The sequence below is a fragment of the Mustela erminea genome, chromosome 10, assembly GCF_009829155.1.
Source record: "Mustela erminea isolate mMusErm1 chromosome 10, mMusErm1.Pri, whole genome shotgun sequence".
Classification (NCBI taxonomy): Eukaryota; Metazoa; Chordata; class Mammalia; order Carnivora; family Mustelidae; genus Mustela; species Mustela erminea.
Genome location: NC_045623.1, coordinates 93,587,102 through 93,607,550, shown reverse-complemented (window position 1 = coordinate 93,607,550; position 20,449 = coordinate 93,587,102). Strand labels below are relative to the sequence as shown.

The following is a 20,449-nucleotide window of genomic DNA, read 5'->3' as shown; positions in this document are numbered from 1 at the left end:
TAATGCTTTGGAATTTGTTGTGCTTGGTGTTCTCTGAGCATCCAAGACCTGCGGTTCGGTGACTGACATTAATGTGGGGAAATGCCCGTCATTATTACTTCAAACACTGCTTCTGTTCCTTTCTCTTCCGTCTCCATCAGATATCCCATTTGCATTTTACCTTTTGTAGTTGTCCCACAGATCTCAGATATTCTCTTCTGATTATATCCCCAAACTCAGAGATTCTTTCCTCAGCTTTTCCCAGTCTACTAATGAGCACATCAAAGTCATTCATAATTTCTGTTAGGTTTTGACTTAGAGCATTTTTTGCACTTTTTAAAATTTCCATCTCTCTTCCATTGTTCATCTGTTCTTGCATGTTGTCTACCTTTTCCATTAATGTCCTTAGCATATTAATCACAGTTTGTAAAAATTCCTGATCTGATAACTCCTGATGTATCTATGGTTCTGATACTCATTCAGTGTCTTTAGACCGTGTTTTTTGCCTTTTAGTATATCTCATATTTTTTCTTCAAAGATAGACATTACGTACTAGATAAAAGGAATTGTGGTAAATAAGTGTATAGTGATGGGAAAGTAAGGTGTGGGGAGGAAGTGTTTTATAGAACAATGATTAGGTCTCAGTCTCTTGGTGAGCCTGTACCACAGGAGTATGAACTTCACCAATGTTTTTCTGTTCCTCCCCTCTCACCCCCACCACTTAAGTGGTGCAGGATGGCTAGAAGTGGGCTGAAGGGTATTTCCCTTCCTCTAGTTAGGTTGGAATCTGGTAAAATAGTTTCTCCTGAAGCTAGGCCTTGTTAAGAACAGAGTACTCTGGCATATTTCAAAATGATTGGTTCTCCCCTCCCCCTTCCAGAAGCAGGATGGAATTTTTCTCCTATATTCACCCCTTAGAGCGCCTAGAGGTAAAACTTACAAAATTATGACTTGGTCCCTCTGGAATTTTTAACTTAAACTCTTGCACCCTGAGCCTCCAGCGTTTTGCCAATTTCAGTTTAGTTTTCCTTTTCTGGTACCAGTTCCCATGCAGTATCTGCTGGTGGGTTTCTGCTCTGAGAAGTTAGGATTCTTTGTATCTACCTTTTTCTCCAGTTTGGGGGACAGCAGTTTTGCCCTGCAACCTCAGTTCTCTGACAGATCCAAGAAGAGTAGTTGATCTTTCCATTGTTTAGCTTTTTACTGTTGTCTGGATGGAATGGTGACTTCCTGAGCTGCTTATGTGCCAGACCAGAAACCAGAACTTGGAAATATTTTTATTTTTTTTAAAGATTTTGCTTGTCTATGGGAGAGAGAAGGAGAGAATGTGAGCATGAGCAGGGGAAGGAGCCGAGTGGGAGGGACAGGCAGATTCATTGCTGAACACGGAGCCAGACACGGGGCTCCATTCTAACGCCCTGAGATCATGACCCAAGCCAAAATCAAGAAGTGGACGCTCAACCGACCGAGCTGCCCAGGCACCCCATTTTTATTTTTATCTGGCAGCTTCAAATATGGGAAAATGAATAAATAGTGGTGGAAGGAAAAGGGGATCGTCTGCAGTCTTGCTAACAGAGGCAGCCGGTGTTATTTTGACATTTGGCTTTTTTGTCAGTGTATTTTCTTTTCTTTACACAAGTAAGATGATAGAATTTGGCTATCATCATAAGATCCTCAAATCCAAAACTGAACTACATGTCTTCTTCCCAAGACAGCTCTCTTGTGTTATCTGGATCATCTCCGCAGCCACTCCCACTCACCAGAACAGCGCCCAGGAGCTGTCTTCCTTCACAGCCACTCACACTTTAAATCATGACAGTTACATTTCCTAAATATTTTTGGATGTCTCTTTCTCTTTCTTCTCTTGCCATTTCTGTGGGTCAGAGTCCTCATTGATTTATCTCTGAACTCCTGCAATAACAGAGCCTGCCTCCAGCATTATCCCCCTCAATTCTGTGCCGATGTCACTTAGATGATCCATTTAAGATGCATCTCTGGCCATGTGACTTCCCTGCTTAAAGCCTTTAAAACCCTTCAGTGGCTCCTCCTTGCCTTTCAGATAAATCCAAGCTCCTAAGCGTGGCCCATGTATCTCTCTGTGGCCACAACCTCTGCCTGCCAGATTTAGCTCCTGATACTGCCTGTCCCCTGCTTATGTTCGAGGATCACTGAATTCCGTGCAGTCCCACCAGCACCCCTTCCTCCCCACCACTGGGGATAGTTGTCTGTCTGCCGTGCAGGCTCCCACTCCGAGCGCCTGTTGTCTCACTCCCCTCACCTCGTTGGGGCCTCCACAGTTATTCAGGCAGCTCAGCTCCTCCTCCAGACCTTACTCTAACTGCTCCACACCCCTTTTCCCTAAGCTGGGTTTCTGGGCGCATGTCTCTGCCATTGCATCTCCTCCCATTCATTTATTCATTCCACCAACTAATCAGCAACACTTGTGTGAGGGCAGATGATTTTTAAATGGTCCTTCCCTAATGGAGCTTACATTCCACGGAAGGGAGATACATGATAATAAGTAAAAATAGATGTCAGAAGGTGATAATGCTGTGCGGATAAATAGAGTAAGAGGGATGGAATGTTCTGAGGTTGGAGAAGAGGCTGCTATTTAAAGGACATGGTCAGGGAAGCCCTCAGTAATGCTGTGGCCTTAGAGCAGAGACCTGCTGGAAGGGGGAGTGAGCCATGCACACGTGCGGAGACGCCATAGTAAGCATGTACAGACTGTTCCGTGATCGGTAAGGAAGGCAGTGTGTGTAGGGCAGAGTGGGTGAGGGGAGAAGGCGGCCTAAAGACTTAGTGCCAGCCAGGTCGCGAGGGGCGCGTAGGCCATTAGAAGAACTTCGGCTTTTGCATTTACTCTGAGACCAGAAGCCAAGAAGGCGTCTGTGCAAAGAAGGGACAGGCGCTGGCTGTGTGCTAAAAAGATCCCTCTGACTACCGGGCTAAGGTAGGGTGGCGTAGGGGTGGTGCTAGAACAGGACAGGGGTGTGGAGACCAGTTAGAGGAGCTTGCTGTAGTAGGCCACTTACATGGTGACGGAGACTTAGACTGACCAGAGCAGAGCCAGTGGAGGCAGCAGGAAGTGATTGGACTTTTGAATATATTTTGAAGGTAGAGCCCCCAGGATTTATAAAGGATTGGATAAGGAGTATAAGGAAAAAAAAACGGGACTCAAGGATGACTTCCAGGTTTTGGTCTGAACAAAATTGCTGAGGAGTAGGAAGATGGAAGGAGAGTTTGGGATATAGGTTGAAGCCACCCATCAGTCTTCCGATCGGAGATGCTAAGCAGGGAGCTGGAGGTGTGCCTCTGGCCTGCAGAGGAGAGGTCCAAGCTCAAGGTGTCAGCCTGCAAACTGTCAGCATTTGTTGATATTTCAAGGGTGTGGAATCAGATGAGAAGGAAGACGAAAGGGGAGATGACTGAGTCCTGGAGCATTCCAAACTGTGGAGGCCACCGTGATGCAGGGGGCCCAGCCAAGGATGCTGGGAAGGCATGGCTAGGGGGGTCACGGGAGAGCCAGAGAGAGCAGGAGCTAGGAGACATGCTTTTGAAGCAGGAGGGAGTGAGACCGGTGTGCAGGGTTGCAGATAGGTCACGTGGAGATGAGGACATTGTGCTGTAGATCTGTTTATATAGTTGCCTCCTTCCGTTGGCTGAGAATTCACGGGAAGCAGGAACGCCTCCAGCAGTGTATTACCTACCGCTTAGAGGTGGGTGATACACACAAGTCATTTAACTCATTGAACGGCTGCTTTGCCTCAGGCCGGTTGTCTCCATATCTCTAAGCTCCAGTCGCATCTGTGAAATGGGGGAGGGATGGTATCTCTCCACTGAGTCACTGTGAGGCTCCAGTGGGAATGTCCAGGTGAAGCACGAAGCATGAGCCCCTTGATGGCATTAAGCCCGTGGCCGCTGTCATCAGCGTCACTGACATAGTGTGCCTAGTGTCACTGACATAGTGTGCCTAGCGCGGCGCCCCTCCTGGGGAGCAGCAGGGGGCGAGTGCGTGAGTGAGTTGCCTGTTTGTGCAACTGTTTCATTCAGGGTCTCTCCCTGTGTGCTTGTGACGTACTAACATGGCACTTCGGGGGTTTCTCTAGGAGACCGCACTGATCCTCAACGGAGTGGGTCTGGAAGAAGTCCTGGGGCAGAGCGCAGGCCATGGAGCTCCCCAACTACAGTCGACAGCTGCTGCAGCAGCTCTACACTCTGTGCAAGGAGCAGCAGTTCTGTGACTGCACCATTTCCATCGGCACCATTTACTTCCGGGCCCACAAGCTGGTCCTGGCTGCCGCCAGCCTCCTGTTCAAAACGCTGCTGGACAACACAGACACCATTTCCATCGATGCGTCTGTTGTGAGCCCCGAGGAGTTTGCCCTCTTGTTAGAAATGATGTACACTGGCAGACTACCTGTGGGCAAGCACAACTTCTCCAAAATCATCTCTCTGGCCGACAGCCTGCAGATGTTCGATGTGGCCGTTAGCTGTAAAAATCTTCTGACCAGCCTTGTGAACTGCTCTGTTCAGGGTCAGGTGGTGAGGGACGGCTCCCTACCATCCTCAGAGGCATTCAGGAGGGAACCGGAGAAGCCTGACATAGAAGTCCTTGCCTCTGAGGGCACTGCAGACCCTTGCCCTTCCCTGGAGGCTTCTGCCCCTCTAGGGGGCTGTGTGAAAGCCGAGGCTGAGGACGCAGTCGATATGGTTGCCGGAGAGATGAGTGCGGGGCCTTCCACTGCCCAGGGGAGGCAGGGGAACACAGACACCCCGGGGCAGACTCCTCGTCTATCTGAAGTTTGTTCCCCCTCCCCTGCTGTACAAGCCTTTAGAGAGGCAAAGGAGGCCAGCACGGAGCCAGGTAACCTTCATTTAATAGTTCTGTTGTAATCTGTCCTCCCATTGTCGGTTACTACATCCAGTGTTCTTTATGAATTTTCTTGTTTCAGTGATAGATTTACCAAAAACCACTGCTAGATAGGAAACCAGAATCCCACACAGAATCTGAAACAAAACTGCTACTGGGGGATGGTTCTTTTTTTTTTTTAATGATTTTATTTTTTTAAAGTCATCTCTATACCCAACATGGAGCTTGAACCCATAACCCTGAGATCAAGCGTTGTACGCTCCCCCAGCTGAGCCCGCCAAGCACCCCACAGGGGCATTCTTCTTCTTTTAAAATGTCTGTGTTTTCGAGTGATGGAAGTCAGAGGATAAGCTGCAGAGCAGAAGGCAATACTGAAATAACGATGTGCCCGGGGTGTTTTTGTTTTGAGAGAGAGAGAAAGAAAAAGAGGAAGTGGGGAGGGACAGAGGGAAAGAGAGAATCCCAAGAAGTCTCCATACCCAGTGCAGAGCCCGACTCAGAGATCACAACCTGCGCGAAGATCAAGTCGGACGCTTAACCAAGGGAGTCACTTGAGCGCCCCTGATGGACTAGTTTTGATGCTGACCCATTATTCTAACCAGGAAGAGGATGGCCCAGAGAACGCAGCTGGTTAGGGCCATTGTTTTCTGTTATCCACAACTGTTATATCTGTGTCAGTTATAAATGCTGCATATAACCCAAAGGTTGTCAGCTTAAACTTAAAAAAAAAATCATCTCAAGTAATGAATCACTGACTTTTGTGTGTGTGTGTTTTGTTTTGTACTCAGAGTATGAGAGGAAACAGCATCAGCTGAATTTTCTTCTAGAGAATGAAAGTGTCTTCTCTGATGCACTCTTGGTTACCCAGGATGTTTTAAAAAGACTAGAAGAATGTTCAGAAATTAAAGGTGCACAAGAGGAGGTAAGTACCATGAGTTTTATTTGTTTGCTGATGTAGTGTTCTCTGGATACCAGATGAGTTTCCCATATGGGGCAGAACTATGAAAACACAAAACACTTCCGGGTCTCAGTTTTTTCAAACTTAAATTTTTTAAAAAAGAATTACTTGTCAGAGAGAGAGAGAAAGAGAGCAGGGGAAGTGTCAGGCAGAGGGAGAAGCAGGCTCCCCTCTGAGCAAGGAGCCTGATAGGGGACTTGATCCCAGGACCCTGGGATCATGACCTGAGCTGAAGGCAGATGCTTGACCAACTGAGCCACCCAGGTGTCCCTCAAACTTTAATTTTTTTTTTTAAATATTTGTTCTCTAAAGGGCTGTCTTAGAAAAGTACTAGGCAAGATGGTTTCAAAACTAAGTTATATTCTGATCACCCAGACTTAAACCAGTTTTGATCCAGGATACTTAACTAATCAAAACCATTTCCACCAGAGTAATCAGGGATAAAATGAGGCAGAGAGTAGTCATGGACAACCCCAAATCCAGACTAAATGATAAAAACTGAAGTAGAACATTAAGAAATACTTAAAACCTGGTATGAAAAGAACCTAATGTGTATACCTTATGTAGTAAATTGCATCCAATGTTTAGGAATACAGTGGCCATTTTCCACCGTGAAACCACTAATAGTGAAATTTATTGAATACTTACCATACTGTGCTTGGCACACATGTTATCAGATTTAATTCTCACAACCCTCCCCCCCCGGGATGGATACTGTTTTATTGATTTTTTAGCCCCCGTTTTACAGATGAGAAAAGCGGTCTAAGGTATATAACCTGGCCAAGGCCACAGAGCTTGTAGGACTGAGCAAGAATTTAAACACAAGCATTCTAGCTTTAGAGCGGTGCCTTTGCACACTGGGTTTTACTGCTAGTAGGGGAAAATGCTACACATGTGTCATGTATGTTTAAGTGTTTAGGAATGGCCTGACAGAAGACTGCCCAGTGGTTATCATGCTCTTAACTGACCTTTTCTTTCTTTCAATATCTCATCAAGACGCATCCCCACTGGGGGCTTCCTCACTACCTGACTTCTCATCCCTTGAATGTACAGGATTGCCTCCACAGCCACTTTAGAACTCCTCTAGCCACTTTAGAACTGCCTTTCCCGCAGCCATGCCTCCCATGCTGAGCGGTGCTGGCAGCGCCAGTGGGCACTGTCCCCTCAGGCTTGCTCATCTGCGTGGTGGGGAGTGTGTGGGGGAGGCCTCCCGTGTCGCTGTAGGCAATTGAGTGTCTGTTAGTTACCTTCACCCAAGCAGTAACTGCCTTCTACCGTACAAGTATTTCCCAGATTCATAGAAACTTACTTAAAAAAAAACCAAAACCAACAATTCAAGGTCAAGTATTTCTTTTAACCTTGGTTAATTGACAGTTGACTGTAAATTACTTTCTTGAGAGAACAGCTTTTTATGACACTGGGTTAACCTCAGTGACTCTGTTAGGGAGGTGACAGGTTGTAAAACCTTGATATTCTTTGTACTGATTATGCTGAAGGACATTATGGTTTTATACTTTTGCATGTGGATGTTCTCTTAACTGTTCAATCTATCATTTTTGTCACAAGTTTGTTGGCGTGATAGCTTAGAGACACACCTCTTCATTTTCCCTTGCAGGACTTCCTGTCCACTTAATTTTGGTGACAGGGGAGTAGTAGCATTCCTAGATCAGCAATATTCAGATTATTAGGGTGGCCTGTGTACTTACTTGAGCTGTGTTTTAAGCATTTTTTCCTAACACTGGTACCTAAAAGTGTCTGGCAGATAACAGGTGCTTGAGAAATTTTTGCTGTACATGGTTTCATCCAGCATTTTTTTCCCTCCCAATTCTTGTCCTAATCTTTTGGTGACAATAACAGTAGTAGTACTTAGAACAGTGATTCACTGTTGGGGATCATTATAGGCTTATGTTATTTCTTCCACGGTTTTAGAGGTCAGAGTAAGAGCCCTACAAATCACTTAGTGGCTGTATTTAAAACTGATTCTGTTACATTCCATAGTACCTTTCAGCTGCAGAAAGAAAAAGAAAAAAATACTTGAAGAGCATACGATTCCATTAAATAAAATACAGCCTTTGTACTTGAGCCCAGTACTTCTCTTTCTCCTTTAACTTTCTTATAGACAGTTTTATTAAAGTATGGTTGACATGCAGCAAGCTGTATATATTTAAAGCATACAGTTTGATAAGTTTTAAAACCCGAAGCCATCAACACAAGCAAGATACTGAACATACCCATCACCCCTGAGGTTCCTTATGCCCTTACTAATCCCTCCTGCTAGCCCCTTTCAACCCACCCATCTCTAGGTGACCCTGACCTGCTCGCTCTCTGTAGATGAATGTGCATTTTCTAGAGTATTATGTATAGAGAGTCATGTAGTCTATATTCTTTCTCATCTGGCTTCTTGCCATCAGCATAATTCTCCTGAGGCTTATCCATGCTTATTTACTCCTTTTTAGACCTGAGCAGAGTTCCATTGTGTGGATATACAGTTAGCTGTTCAGCTCTATCATTTGCTAGTGTTGTGACCTCCAACAACTTAATCTGTGTAAGCCTTAATTTCCTAATTTGTAAATTGGGAATGTTGTCACCTACATCACAGGATCATTGTGAAACTAATACAGATTATTGATGGAAAACTCACACTAAAATACCAGGCACAGAGAAAAAGAGCTCAATTGGTGGTGACTGCTGTTGTTTGTTTATGCGTTAACTTAGTATTTTTAGACTTAGTTGACCTTGAAACCCCTTTTTACTTAATGTCTTATAATATCTTAGTGCCACGGTCATTTGCTCTGACACATGAGATGGATTGCTGTTACTTTAAGCCTAATTTGCAAGTCATGCTTTCAAATAGGGACCATTATCCACTTGGAAGTACCTTACTGAACTGCAGGTGTAGTGCCTGGTTCACAGCCATCAGTCTCTAGAACAGTGGTTCGGTGTATATGAAAATCATCCAGTACACTCATGAATATGTACACCTCCAGACCTCATTTCCAGAGAGTCTGATAGTCGTAGAGCTTGGGCATCTACATCTTTAATAAGCTGCCGTGTTGCTGTTTTGATATCAGTAAGACCCGTTTCTGAGAAGCGCTGCTAGAGAAGTTAATGGCTTGCACAGTTCTTAGTGTATGATGGCAGATGTCACAGTGTCTGTGCTGGCACCTCGCTGTTTTGAGGGGCCACCATGTACACATTTTTCCCAAGTGTTATTCTTTACTTACGCCTTGATTCAGCAAATATTTACTGAGCAGCTGGTGTGTGCCAGGCATTGAGCTGGTTGCTAGGAAGACACGTATAAATAAAACTGGATCCCTATCCCTATAGAGTGTCTTGACAGCAGAGAAATCCTGCCACATATGTAATTATTTTTTTGGAGTCACCAAACTATGGAAATCCCCAAAAGGCCTCAGTACTGAAAGCATTTGCAAACTGCTCGCTTGAAACACCAGTCTACGTTTCAGCTCCAATTGTTAAGGCTGGGGGTTTGTTGTTTTTCTTTTTAAAGAGTTTTAGCTCCTAAGGAGCTTTGAAATGCTTTTTGTTGTTGTTATTTGGTTAATCGGCATAACATTAAAAAGACAGCTTAACATTAAAAATAATCTGTGCTTAGATGTGAAATCTGGAGGCTTGTGAAGGCCTGAGCGTGTTCTAGTTGACACGGACTAGACTGTTTCTTTTCTGAAACACAGACACAAGGTGTGCACCTGGCCTGAATGGAGTTTCAGGAGGACACCGTGAACTAGTGTCCTGTTTATTTTGTTTCCTGAGATAAATGATGAAAGGTGGCAAAGCCATTCCCTAAGCAGTGATTGCAACAACACAGGATGAGGCTGGGCCGCTTGGATTGTGTGAAACCAAAGCCAAAACTGATTAAGGAGAAATCTCTTGGGTGCTGGGATGGGAAAGCGGCTTCTGCCCGTCTTTATCTTGGTGTAATATCCCTGCCCATTAGAGAAAGCAGATACTGACCTAACAGGCTTTCTGGCTGAGCTGAGCAAAACCTATGTTTAAAGGCAAGCTTATAATTTTTTTTTAGCTTTTATGCAGGAACTTTTAATTGTCCTCTTTCTTTATTCCTAGCCATGTCCCTGCTTTTAATTAAGTGTGTATATAGCAAAGTGAATCTTTGAGTAGAATTAGGAGATAACTTCTGCTATTGATTTCCTTGCTGTTTGATCCAGTTTTCACCTGAAGTTCTAGAAAGACTCCCAAAGCTTAAGACCTAGGAGCTTTTTTTTTTCTCTTTCAACTTTGTTTCAGAGGCAAACAAGCCTCTTCTCCTGTATGAATCTGATGTTTCCGACCACGTCACTGCTTTGGAGAGTTGTTACAAAGTGCAGGTCTGTGTTTTGTGGACTGTGTTCACTGACAGGATAGGGTAACCCTGTTGAGAAGTGAGCTAATAGGGTTCATTTTATAGGTCTATGAGAAATGGAAGTAAGTTGTTTTTCCATATCTTCTCTCTGCTAATTATGTCATCTAACATATGCAGCCATCGATAGAAAGGCTATTGGTTTTATGGCAAGAGAATTTCGTTCAGTTAAATATTTATGAAGCAGTGTACCTGTCTATGTACAAATCTCCAGGACCAGGAGGAATGGTGTCAATTGTCCAGATAGGACCCAGTGTTCAACGTGACGTTGACCGTAGCAGGTCCAGGAGAGTGCAGTGTAAGTGGATTCGGTTACACTCAAAATCTGAGGTGGCAACTAGTGAAAGGGTGCTAAGTCAGTAGAGTAAGCTCCACTGACTTACTCCACTGACTTACCGTTTCCTCCCAGGTACGCTGCTTACTGGCCATGAGATCTCACCTCTCTGACTTTCATTTAAGTAGTCGTTGTAATGGGCGCCTGCGTGGCTCAGTTGGTTGGGCGTCTGCCTTCGGCTCAGGTCATGATCCAGGCTCCCGGCATGGCATCCTGCATCGAGCGCCCTGCTCGATGGTTGAGTCTGCTTCTCCCTCTGATCATGCCCCTTCTCATGCTCCCTCTGTCTCTCATATTCTCTCTCTCTCAAATGCATAAATAAAATCTTAAAAAAAAAAAAAAGAATAAAAGTAGCCCTGGTAATAACACCTCCTAGGACCGACGGGAGGAGTTCCATAGATGGCATGGACACAGTGTCTGGGATGGCATTCGGCTCTTCCGGTCTGGGTCACGAGGGCCGTTGGCTGGCCCTCAGCATTCAGGGAAGGTGTGAACGCATAAGAACACAGCATAACTCAAACGAATCCAAAGGCAGTAGGCAGACAGTTGGGAAAATAAGTAAATCCAAAGACCTTAGTATAAGGCAAAGATTAAATTTTTGAAGGAAAGGAAATTGTCCCATCTTTAAGTATATTGACCTATATAGTTCATTCATAAATCAAAGTCTGTTGATCACACGTGTGACCATAATTTGGTATGAATTTACCAAAGTACCTTTAACTCTAAGAATCAAAGGAATTCCAAATGTTTGCTTAAAGAGCCAAACTCTGTTTTGGGCTGACGTCTTATGTAGCAGTCAGTGACCCTCAGCCTGCCGCAATATGGGACGCCCTCTGTTTAGGCAGATGGGCTATTTCAGAAAAGGGCTCACTGCACGGAGGAGCCCCAGGCAGCTTAGGGGGCTGATGGAATAACAGTTAAAACACTCGCTCTGGTGCCAGGTCCCCAGTAGGTTCTGGAAGAAAGAGCAAAGAGCAGGGCTGTCCAGGCAGCTGACTGCTCCCTCCTGGCCCTTTCATCAGCCCACCCCTGCTCCCCTTCCCAGATGGTCACACCCTGGCGTCACTGCTGAGCAATGAAGTTAACAAATGTTTTAATTTCACTGCTGAGCAGTTCCGCAGAGGAGGAGACAGCAGAGAGGATAATGAGAAGCGCATCAGACGCCTCTGTGGATGGAAGCGTCCCTTCCCCACCGGCTCAGATGCTGCTGCCAGACAGATTGGGTCCTGCGAGACGTGGATTCGCGATGCTCAGAGCTTCGGGAGAAAGCACACTGGCGTAGGGCAGACGAAGACAGCTAAATGCTGTATCCGTTAAGATGCATTGAAGAAAAGGAGGAAGGAAATGAGAAATAAAGAGAGAAAAAAACCTGTTTACTGACGGCATTAGCATTGAGAGGGTCTATATTAGGTATCTCTTGCCGCATAACAATTACTCTTAACATTTAGCAGTTTGAAAGCAAACACAGTTTTTACCATCTCTGTGGGTCAGGAACCTAGGCATCCTTTGCTGAGTCCCTGGCTCAGGGTCCCTGGCAGGTCTGTAGTCAGGGTGTGTATTATTAGCCAAGGCCACAGACAGCTCAGGACGCGGTGGGGCAGGGCGAGGGATGGCCCCTTCCCAGTACACTCGTGTGACTGTTGGCAGGGTTCCGAAGATTCACTTCCAAGCTCACTCACTGAGTATTGGCTGGAGACATTCCCTGCCACGTGGGCCTCTCTGTAGGGCAGCTCACAACATGGCAGCCTGCTTCCAGAGTGAAGGCAGAGAATGCCCCCACAGACAAGAAGGAAGTCACGGTGACGGAGCCTCCGAAGTGCCCCCCATTACTCTTGCCATGTTCTTTCCCTTGGAAGCACGACATCAGGTGCAGCCCAAGGGCATGAATGCCTGGTGGCAGGGTTGTTGTGAAGTATTTAGAGGCCGCCTACCACAGGTCCCTGCTGCTGTCAGGGCAAAGGCACTCCTTAACAAGATTTTAGGCCGACTAACAAGAGCGTGGAAGGTTCAATAAAGGCGACTGAAAACCATTCAACTGAGCTTTCAGCAGAGTTGGTATTTCATTTGTTTATTATTTTCCAAACTGGAGACAAGATGAGTTACTCAGGTTCATGGAAGTTACTTAATACAGATTCCTAAACTGGGCTTTATCTGAATTTATTTTTGTACATGACTAAAAATCATAAGAAGCTTTTTTTTTTTTTTTAAGTTTACCTTGGCTTTATATGTCATGTCCATTCTGTGATCAGGAAGCACGCTCAAGCAAAGCCAAGAAACACAGTCTAACTCGTTCCTAATTCCTATTTATTTGGGAGGAGGAGAGAAAGATAAAAATCTCTCTGAACAAAAATTTTAAACCTGTAATTACTACCAGAATTTATAAGAACTGCCTACCTGAACTTTGCAAGTATAGATATTCATGAGATCCTTTCATGTTTTGTGTGTGTGTGTGTGTGTGTGTATGTGCAGAAAACCATAACTTTTCGCTTTCTTGTGAGGAAGCTCTTCTTTTACAGTATTGACACTAAAAAACATCAAAGGTAGGTTGTAGTTTTGCCAAGTAGAAATATAAAGGCTGTGCACATGAAATTAACTTTTGGTTCTAGATTTTTAAAAAATAAATTCCTTATTGCTAAAACAGAAATTTTGACCCTTCCGTCCAGTCAGCGTTCCTCCCACTAATTTTGTTTATTTCACCACTGGAGTGGCTGGTATTCTAGTACTTCCAGGTTGGAAGAGTCCAGATGGCGGCATGTAGTGCCGAGACCTCTGGAGGATAAGGCATTTCTAGTAGAAACTGTGTGGCTCTAGATTTAAATAGCAAGCTGAAGATTGGGGAGCTAGTTTTCAGGGTTATTGGCCTAGAGGTGATATGAAAGCTGCATATGTAAGGGCTTTTCCAAAGGGAGAGCATACAGGAGAACAAAGTTGGGATCAGTTTTCGGGACTGCTTATGGGTAGGGATTTGGAAGGAGAATCAGTGAGGAAGGCTGAGCAGGAGGGATCAAAAAGGCGGGTGCTTATCCATCTCGAATGCTTCTGTGTTCTGAAGGCAGAGGAGCCGTGATACAGAAGCCGTCAGGATGCCAAATACCAAGAAAGGCCAAAGAGGGCCTCACTCGCCAGATCCAAGGAGCACGGGGTTCTTGTGGTTGGTTGATCTCTCTTTCCGGTTGCTTGTGTCCCCAGACTATAATGGGATGTCTTGAGGGTGAAGAAGGACACTCAGCATTCCAGAGAATCCTGGATAAAGTCAAAGATGAGAGCCTGGACGTTCAGACTGTTGTGTCACTGTTGAGGCTGTGCCAAGATTCCAATCCCGCAGTAAAGAGAGCGTTGTTAGATGGAAAGGCGAAAGGTGTGGATGCAGTGCGGCCAGAAGGTAGGAGAAAACCCCGTCCACCTGAGTGGCTTGAGTTTTATTCTGGAAAGATGCTGTCAGGTTTGCTCCAGTGATACATTTCCTCAGCGGCTTAGTTATCGTTCAGTGATTTTCACATCAGTTCTACACATAATTCCAGAAGCTGATGATGACAAATATACAGCCTGAATTTGAGTCTACATTTCAGTCCCCTAGTTAACTAGTCTGACTTCTTGAAGTAGAAGACCATCCGTGTTCTCCTGCCCTTCACAAGCCACACATCCCAGTCAGTGTTTTGAGTGCCCAGGGCAGACTGGTTTGCCGGCAGCACCGACGGCTGCAGTTTCTCTTGTTTGGGTTAGGTACAAAGCAGTGGCCTTGCCAAGCAGAAGTTAACCTCTGGCTGGCTCTGCGGCTTTGTGTTTCGACAGATAAATGAAACATTTTTTCCTTTCATAGAGTTTAAACAGAATAATAAAGTATTTTCCTCTCCAAAAAGAGATTCTGCATTCGGGTGCTCAAAATAGGCTGAGAATCACTTTACTATTCTGTTAGATCTCTCTTGCCAAACCATGCTGTCATTTTCTTCAAATTGACTAGCTTCTCCTGTGCATCTCTCTGTCTCTCTCCCCCCGCCCCGCCCCAGGGAGCACAGAGGAGGAAAAGACCTTGTCTGCTCTGTTACTAGAACACAAAGAGGACCTGATCCAGGGTGTCACACAGCTGAGACCTATCCTGGAGTTCCTGGAAACAGCCACGGAGGAATTCCTGCCTGACACTGAGAAAAGGGTAACCATGGGATCGAGCACCTCTTCCTCCCTCCTGAGTTTATGTAGCCCTTTTTTTAACCTCTTTTGTGGCACATAGCACTTCTTCCCTTGCAGTGTTTTTGTACCTACTGCATAGCAAGCACCCAGAAATTCACATTCTTGAACATGTCTCTTTGTGCCCCTGGCAGCAGCTGGCTGAGGGACTCACACACTGTCCTACGATGAAATGTTTGGATATGTGGATGGGTGGATAGTCCTGCTCCCACCTGGTGGGCTGCTAATAGGAAACTGTTGGCTCCAAGAGTGAAAACGTTTAGACACAGTTGTAATTATAATTTTGACTCTTTTCTTCTTTATAGAAACGATACAGTGTTCACCTGTAGGAAAAATTGGGGAAGTGAGCAAAAAAACCCAATTACAATCCCTCACCATCTCACCACTCAGAGATGATCACAGCTAACATTTTGGAGCACATGCTCCCACTTTTTCTCATTTGAGTCATCCTGGGATAGGCTTATACAGAGTACCTTTGGGTTTGTTATTTAATGCATTGTGAATACATTTCCATACTATAATAATGGATTTTGGTAGCTGCATTGTGTTTTATGTAATGAACACACCATGATTCGTTGATTGTTGTTGCACATGTGTTTCCAATTTTTTGCCGTGGTAAATGATGTAGAGAACATCCTTGCACACAGATCTTTGCATACTTCTCAAACTCTTTCCTTCGAGTAATTTTCTAAGAAGTAGGATTTTGGATTAGAGAGTATGAAATTTTTCAGGTGTTTGCTATATATTGCCAAATTGCCCTTCAGAAAGGTTGTACCAATTTAGTCTCCCACCAGCCAACTACTAAAATCCTCATAAAACTGCTGGCATGACTTCTCAAGTCAACTAGATAACTGTATTTGTTGGTGTTATTGATTTCAACTTTGTGCTAAAAATATTTTTATATCTGGAAGGAAGGAATAGGGACAGAGAACTTCTGTGGCATCAATTCTTAAAACTCTGGGAAGTGGCTTACATGTCTGGGAAGAGAAAATGTTTAGAAAGCAGTAGTAGGATCGCTGAGCATGGATCAGTAGTGAAGACTGGATTCTGAATTCCTTTTTTTCTCAGTGGTCATAAACTGTAGTTTTTTCATATAAAATGGGAACAATCCTTAATCTTAAAATTATACTCTATAAATTACATGTTCCCAAAATTATAACTCCTTTGAATTTCCTTAGGGAAAGATAATATACAAAATAAGATTAAGCTTCCTTCAGCTTAAGACTGAATTTAATTTTAGGCACTCAGTTTAAGTAAGTTGCTTGTAGCTCTAGAAGTACCTGATTCCCTGTTTAGGGATTTCATTCGATTACTCATTCAAACCTTTTCCTTATTAGCTAGATTGAATGTGTCCTTTGAACTGTTTCATTATCTTGGTAAAACAGCATTTATAGGAAGAGCCCAGACTCAGCCTCATTCTCTGCACCAAGACAGACCACACACTGTCATTTTCCTCTGTCACTTTCAGTTTACTTGACAGAAAGGACTAAAGCAGAAGAACGTAAATTAGTTATAAATCACAGAAACACCTCTTGGAATCGGGGTTCTACCAGAGCTTCATTAGCTACTTCTTGTGAAAATTGAAGCCAAACAATAAAGCAGGAACGTAGAGGTGAATGTTGATCAAGTGGCCGCAGTGTGTGGCCATCCCGTGGAACGTACACTTGGGCCTTTTATTTACTTTATTTTCATTTTTATTTTTTAAGAGTTTATTTATTTATTTGACAGAGAGAGAGATATAGCAAGAGAGGGAACACAAGCAGGGGGAGCGGGAGAGGTAGAAGCAGGCTCCCCCCACAGCAGGGAGCCCACTGCGGGGCTCAATCCCAGGACCCCAGGATTATGACCTGAGCTAAAGACAGATGCTGAACGACTGAGCCCAGGCACCCCGCACTTGGGCCTTTTAGAACTCTCTCCTGTTATAGGATGATGCTAATCGAGGCACCACGGCCCCTGTGTATACATACCTGGGTTCTGTAAGAAATGGTAAATAGATGTGTCTTTACTTCAGGATTGGAAACGTACAACAATAGCAGTTGCGACAGTCGTTAATTTACTGCTTACTGTGTGCTGAGCAGTGTGCTGAGGACCTTTTAAACATTAATTTCTGCCCTCACATCAGCTCGATGAAGGCACAGATAGTACCCTCATTTTAAAGATGAGGATACAGACCCTCAGGAAGGTGAAGCAGCTTACCCAAAGACGCAGCTGCTGGGCGCCCGTGCTAGAGCTCAGACGTGGACACACGGCACATTCTCTTACCGCTGTACAAAATACAGCTGCCTAAGGATATCAGTACCCACTGTCATTTAAAGATCACGAATGTCCTAGACATTATGTCGGGCTCTACAAATAGCAGCTTCACTTTAGAGACTCCTCATAACAAGTGTGCAAGCGTTGGTATTGTTCTCTGCTTTCGCAGATGAGGAAGATACGGTTCAAAGAACAGAAGAACTCACCCAAGGTCATGCCGGCTATACATTTTAGGACTGGGTTTCCTATTAGGCCTGTCTGGCTTTAAGGCCCCTACCCACTGTTGACAGTACATGGCTGCCTCATTGTGTATCAGGTCATTGCTTAGGAACAAAGAGATAGCACTGAAATCAGAGTGGTTTTCAGATACAGGCACTTGAATTTTAAATTATGATTCATTTAATAGGAATCTAGTTATATTAGACATTAAACAAAGAGAATGACTGTGTTCTGTACTGATGAATATGACAGCTTAATATATAATGTATGGGTTCCTTTCATATATGTAATATAGATATTCCTTTCATATACATAAAACTAATTTGGTTTTAAAGCTAAATTTATTTTTAAATGGGAGTTAATTTGATAATGGCATCCTCTGGCATGCTTCTGGGACTGATCTGCTTGACTGCTCCTGAAAGCGGGTATTCTTCTGAAGGAGAGCTCAAAATTCGGTTACTAGGAGTCTGTAGATTATGTGTGTTGAAATAATCTCGCATGTTATAGGCACCATAAGAGCCAAGTTACACATAGTGAGTTGTAGTCCATTAGAAAATAGTTCTACTGTAATAGGAAAATCTCTTTAAGATAACAGTCATGGGTTTTATCCTTCACCCTCTTGCTGGAGCCCTGCGCCCTTCTGACTCCCGCCCACCAAGGAAGAACGAGCTGGGGTGGGAGCGGGGGATGGTGACTGGAGCCGCGTATGTGGCACTGATGAGAGAGATCGAAGATACAGAATCTGCAAGAAAAATTATCCAGACATGCACTTTAAGTCTGTTATTTTGGTGGCCATGGACTAATGTGTAAATTACCTGGGCATTCAAATTGCTATGAAAAGGTTTGAATGAGTAGGAGGAAGTAAAATAACGGGATTGGCCTGCAGTGGTAACCTCTTACCACTATCACGTAGTTATCGAACAGTCTAAAACCGCTGTAGCTGTACTCGTTAGTTGCCTGCCTGTTTCTGAGTTTCCTAAACAAACCCAGTCTGAAGATGCCGGTGAGAGTTGGGCTCCTGGCGCTGCCATGTGGGCTTCCTGTAAGAATCTTCTCACTAAATGCAAATGGTGGGGGTGGGGGGCAGGGGGACAAGGAGTCTACTCAGACCTCCAGTTGAGGAGGAGGGATTTTCACAGAGCTGTTTGGTTTGGAGAAAACGTGGGCCTTTTACCACAGCACAAGGAAGTGACTCTGGGAAGAGCAGTGCTGGAGACCGCAGAGGAGGACCCGGGGACAGGCGCCTTGTGCTGCCGTCTCGCTGGGTTCGCCGGCGGCGTGTCAGATGCACTTGGAAGTGCCAGTAACTGCTGTCTGCCTGATTGCTCGCCACTGCAGGTGATCCTGAATTGCTGCGAGGGCGGAACACCCAAGGAGACGATGGAAAAGCTGCTGCACAGAATGTCTGAAGACAGGACTGTGACTGCAGAGAGTTTGGTAAAGCTCCTTCAGGCTGTGAAACCTGCGTCCCCGAACTTGGGCCTTCTGCTGGAGAATTTGCAGAGATTAGCCACCTCGCAGGGCACCGCAGGTATCCGTTAATTGTCAGCTCTCTGGACTGGAATCTCTCCCACAAAAAATTAGAGCTTAAACACCCTTTGGGCACCATGCTGGGGAGATGAGGTGATGCTTAGAGACGCCCTAGTGCCGCAGAAACCAGCGATTGTCCGTAGTTCTGGAGTTGAGATCGGAGATCTGAGCACGGCTCTTGCTGGTCAGGCGTCCTCATAATGTTCCTGCGGTTCAGGGTTTGTGAAGGTGTGGCTGTCCCACGGCTGGCCCCCAGCCCCCCAGGAATGCCGAGGAGCAAGCCGACTCACAGAGCGCGTGGCTTGGACACGTTAAATCCAAGCAGCAAAGACACCGATCTTGATTTTCCCACTCCCGTGCAAGTACTGGTTCATTCCGGCAGGCCCCAGGATTACACACCTCTCGTGTGCATTCAGTCCGGGGCAGTGAGTCCCTGTCCCAGTCCTTCGAAAAATGTGCCAAGTCTAGCCAGTTCTCCTTTATCCCAGAGCCCTTGAGACCAACGTGGTTTTCAGAAAAGGGGTAGTTGGAAAAGGAAACAACTTTCTTCTAGCTTTTAGAAACAATGAATATCTATACAAACTTGAACAGTTTACAAAATAAAGAAGAAAACAACCTCCAGCTTTCCCAACTTGATTATGTCCGTACTGGGGCATTAACATATTTGTCACATTATTTTTCCAATGTTGAGATATTCTACTGTATTTTATAATTTTATAATTTCCTTCATTTAACAGTATAACATAAACATTCCGCCCCACATTTCAGGAAATGCTCTATAACCCTGTATTTTGAAGGCTCTGTAGTTTTCCATCACAAGGGCGCATATTGTGTAAGACTCCTGCCCTGTTTAGGGGCACATGGGGTGTAACACTTAGGCTGTCAAGACCACCTGGGTTTGTATCCTGATTATTTTGTAGATGTGTGACCCTGAGCCTAGGGACCCTAACCCTTCCGAACCTCGTTTTTTCCTGCGATGGGGGTGAGAATGATACCATCACATTCATTCTTGTGGCTCCTGGGAGACAGTATATGTACAACAGTTCGCAAATTATAGGTCCTCGGTAAACATTAGGTGTTCTCTCCCTCCTCCTCATCACAGGTAACGCAGTGGCAAATATCTTCACACACAGATTTTTTTGCCTCCGGAGCATTTTGTAAGGCCTGATTCCCAGAAGCAGGGCGAACTGGGCCAAAGAGGAGAATACGTTTTTAAATATTTGTAAAACTAAAGGAAATGCATGATAGTTTCTATTTTTCGTCCTTTGAAATTAAGTGTGACCTTTTAAAAGAGAGTCCCTAACAGATCGACTCAAAGGGCATGAAGAACGACAGGTCAGTCTCACTACTGGAGTCTCAACTGAACGTCTGCTAGTATTTTGGATTGCCACATGGGTCCTTAACCTCAGGCTCGAGGAGTAACACCCCTTGAATCTGCGTGTCTATGAGTCTCTTACAAGCACGCCTTCTAATTACCTCCCTGTTGAGCTATCACTGGCTTCTACTGCTGGGCACTGGCTTTCAAAGTGTGAGAGGTTTTGCGACCCTGAAGCACCAAGTGATTAAGGGTAGACCAGAGGAGATCTGAACACACATGTATGAGGCCCCAAGCCGGGAGCCAAACCTGCCTTCCAGAGGAGACAGAGCTCTTGTGTGATAATCCTCTTTCTCTCATTTGTAACTCCCCTACTCCTCTGTAGCAAAAGCCCGTAAAGACATTTTGTTATAGCAAACATTATTGTT

The 20,449-nt window shown here is 44.9% G+C and overlaps 1 protein-coding gene across 5 annotated transcripts in view; it reads left to right on the top strand.

Annotated features, from left to right (window-relative positions):
- ZBTB40 (zinc finger and BTB domain containing 40) overlaps positions 1-20,449 on the top strand; it is a 73,890-nt gene that overhangs the window by 32,360 nt on the left and 21,081 nt on the right. For all 5 annotated transcript variants that reach the window (XM_032360887.1, XM_032360889.1, XM_032360888.1 and 2 more), the window contains 5 exons: positions 4,089-4,846; positions 5,641-5,774; positions 13,709-13,901; positions 14,527-14,669; positions 18,515-18,707. In XM_032360887.1, coding sequence (XP_032216778.1) covers positions 4,150-4,846; positions 5,641-5,774; positions 13,709-13,901; positions 14,527-14,669; positions 18,515-18,707 — 1,360 coding nt within the window. In that variant the 5' untranslated portion in view covers positions 4,089-4,149. The remainder of the gene's footprint in view (positions 1-4,088; positions 4,847-5,640; positions 5,775-13,708; positions 13,902-14,526; positions 14,670-18,514; positions 18,708-20,449) is intronic.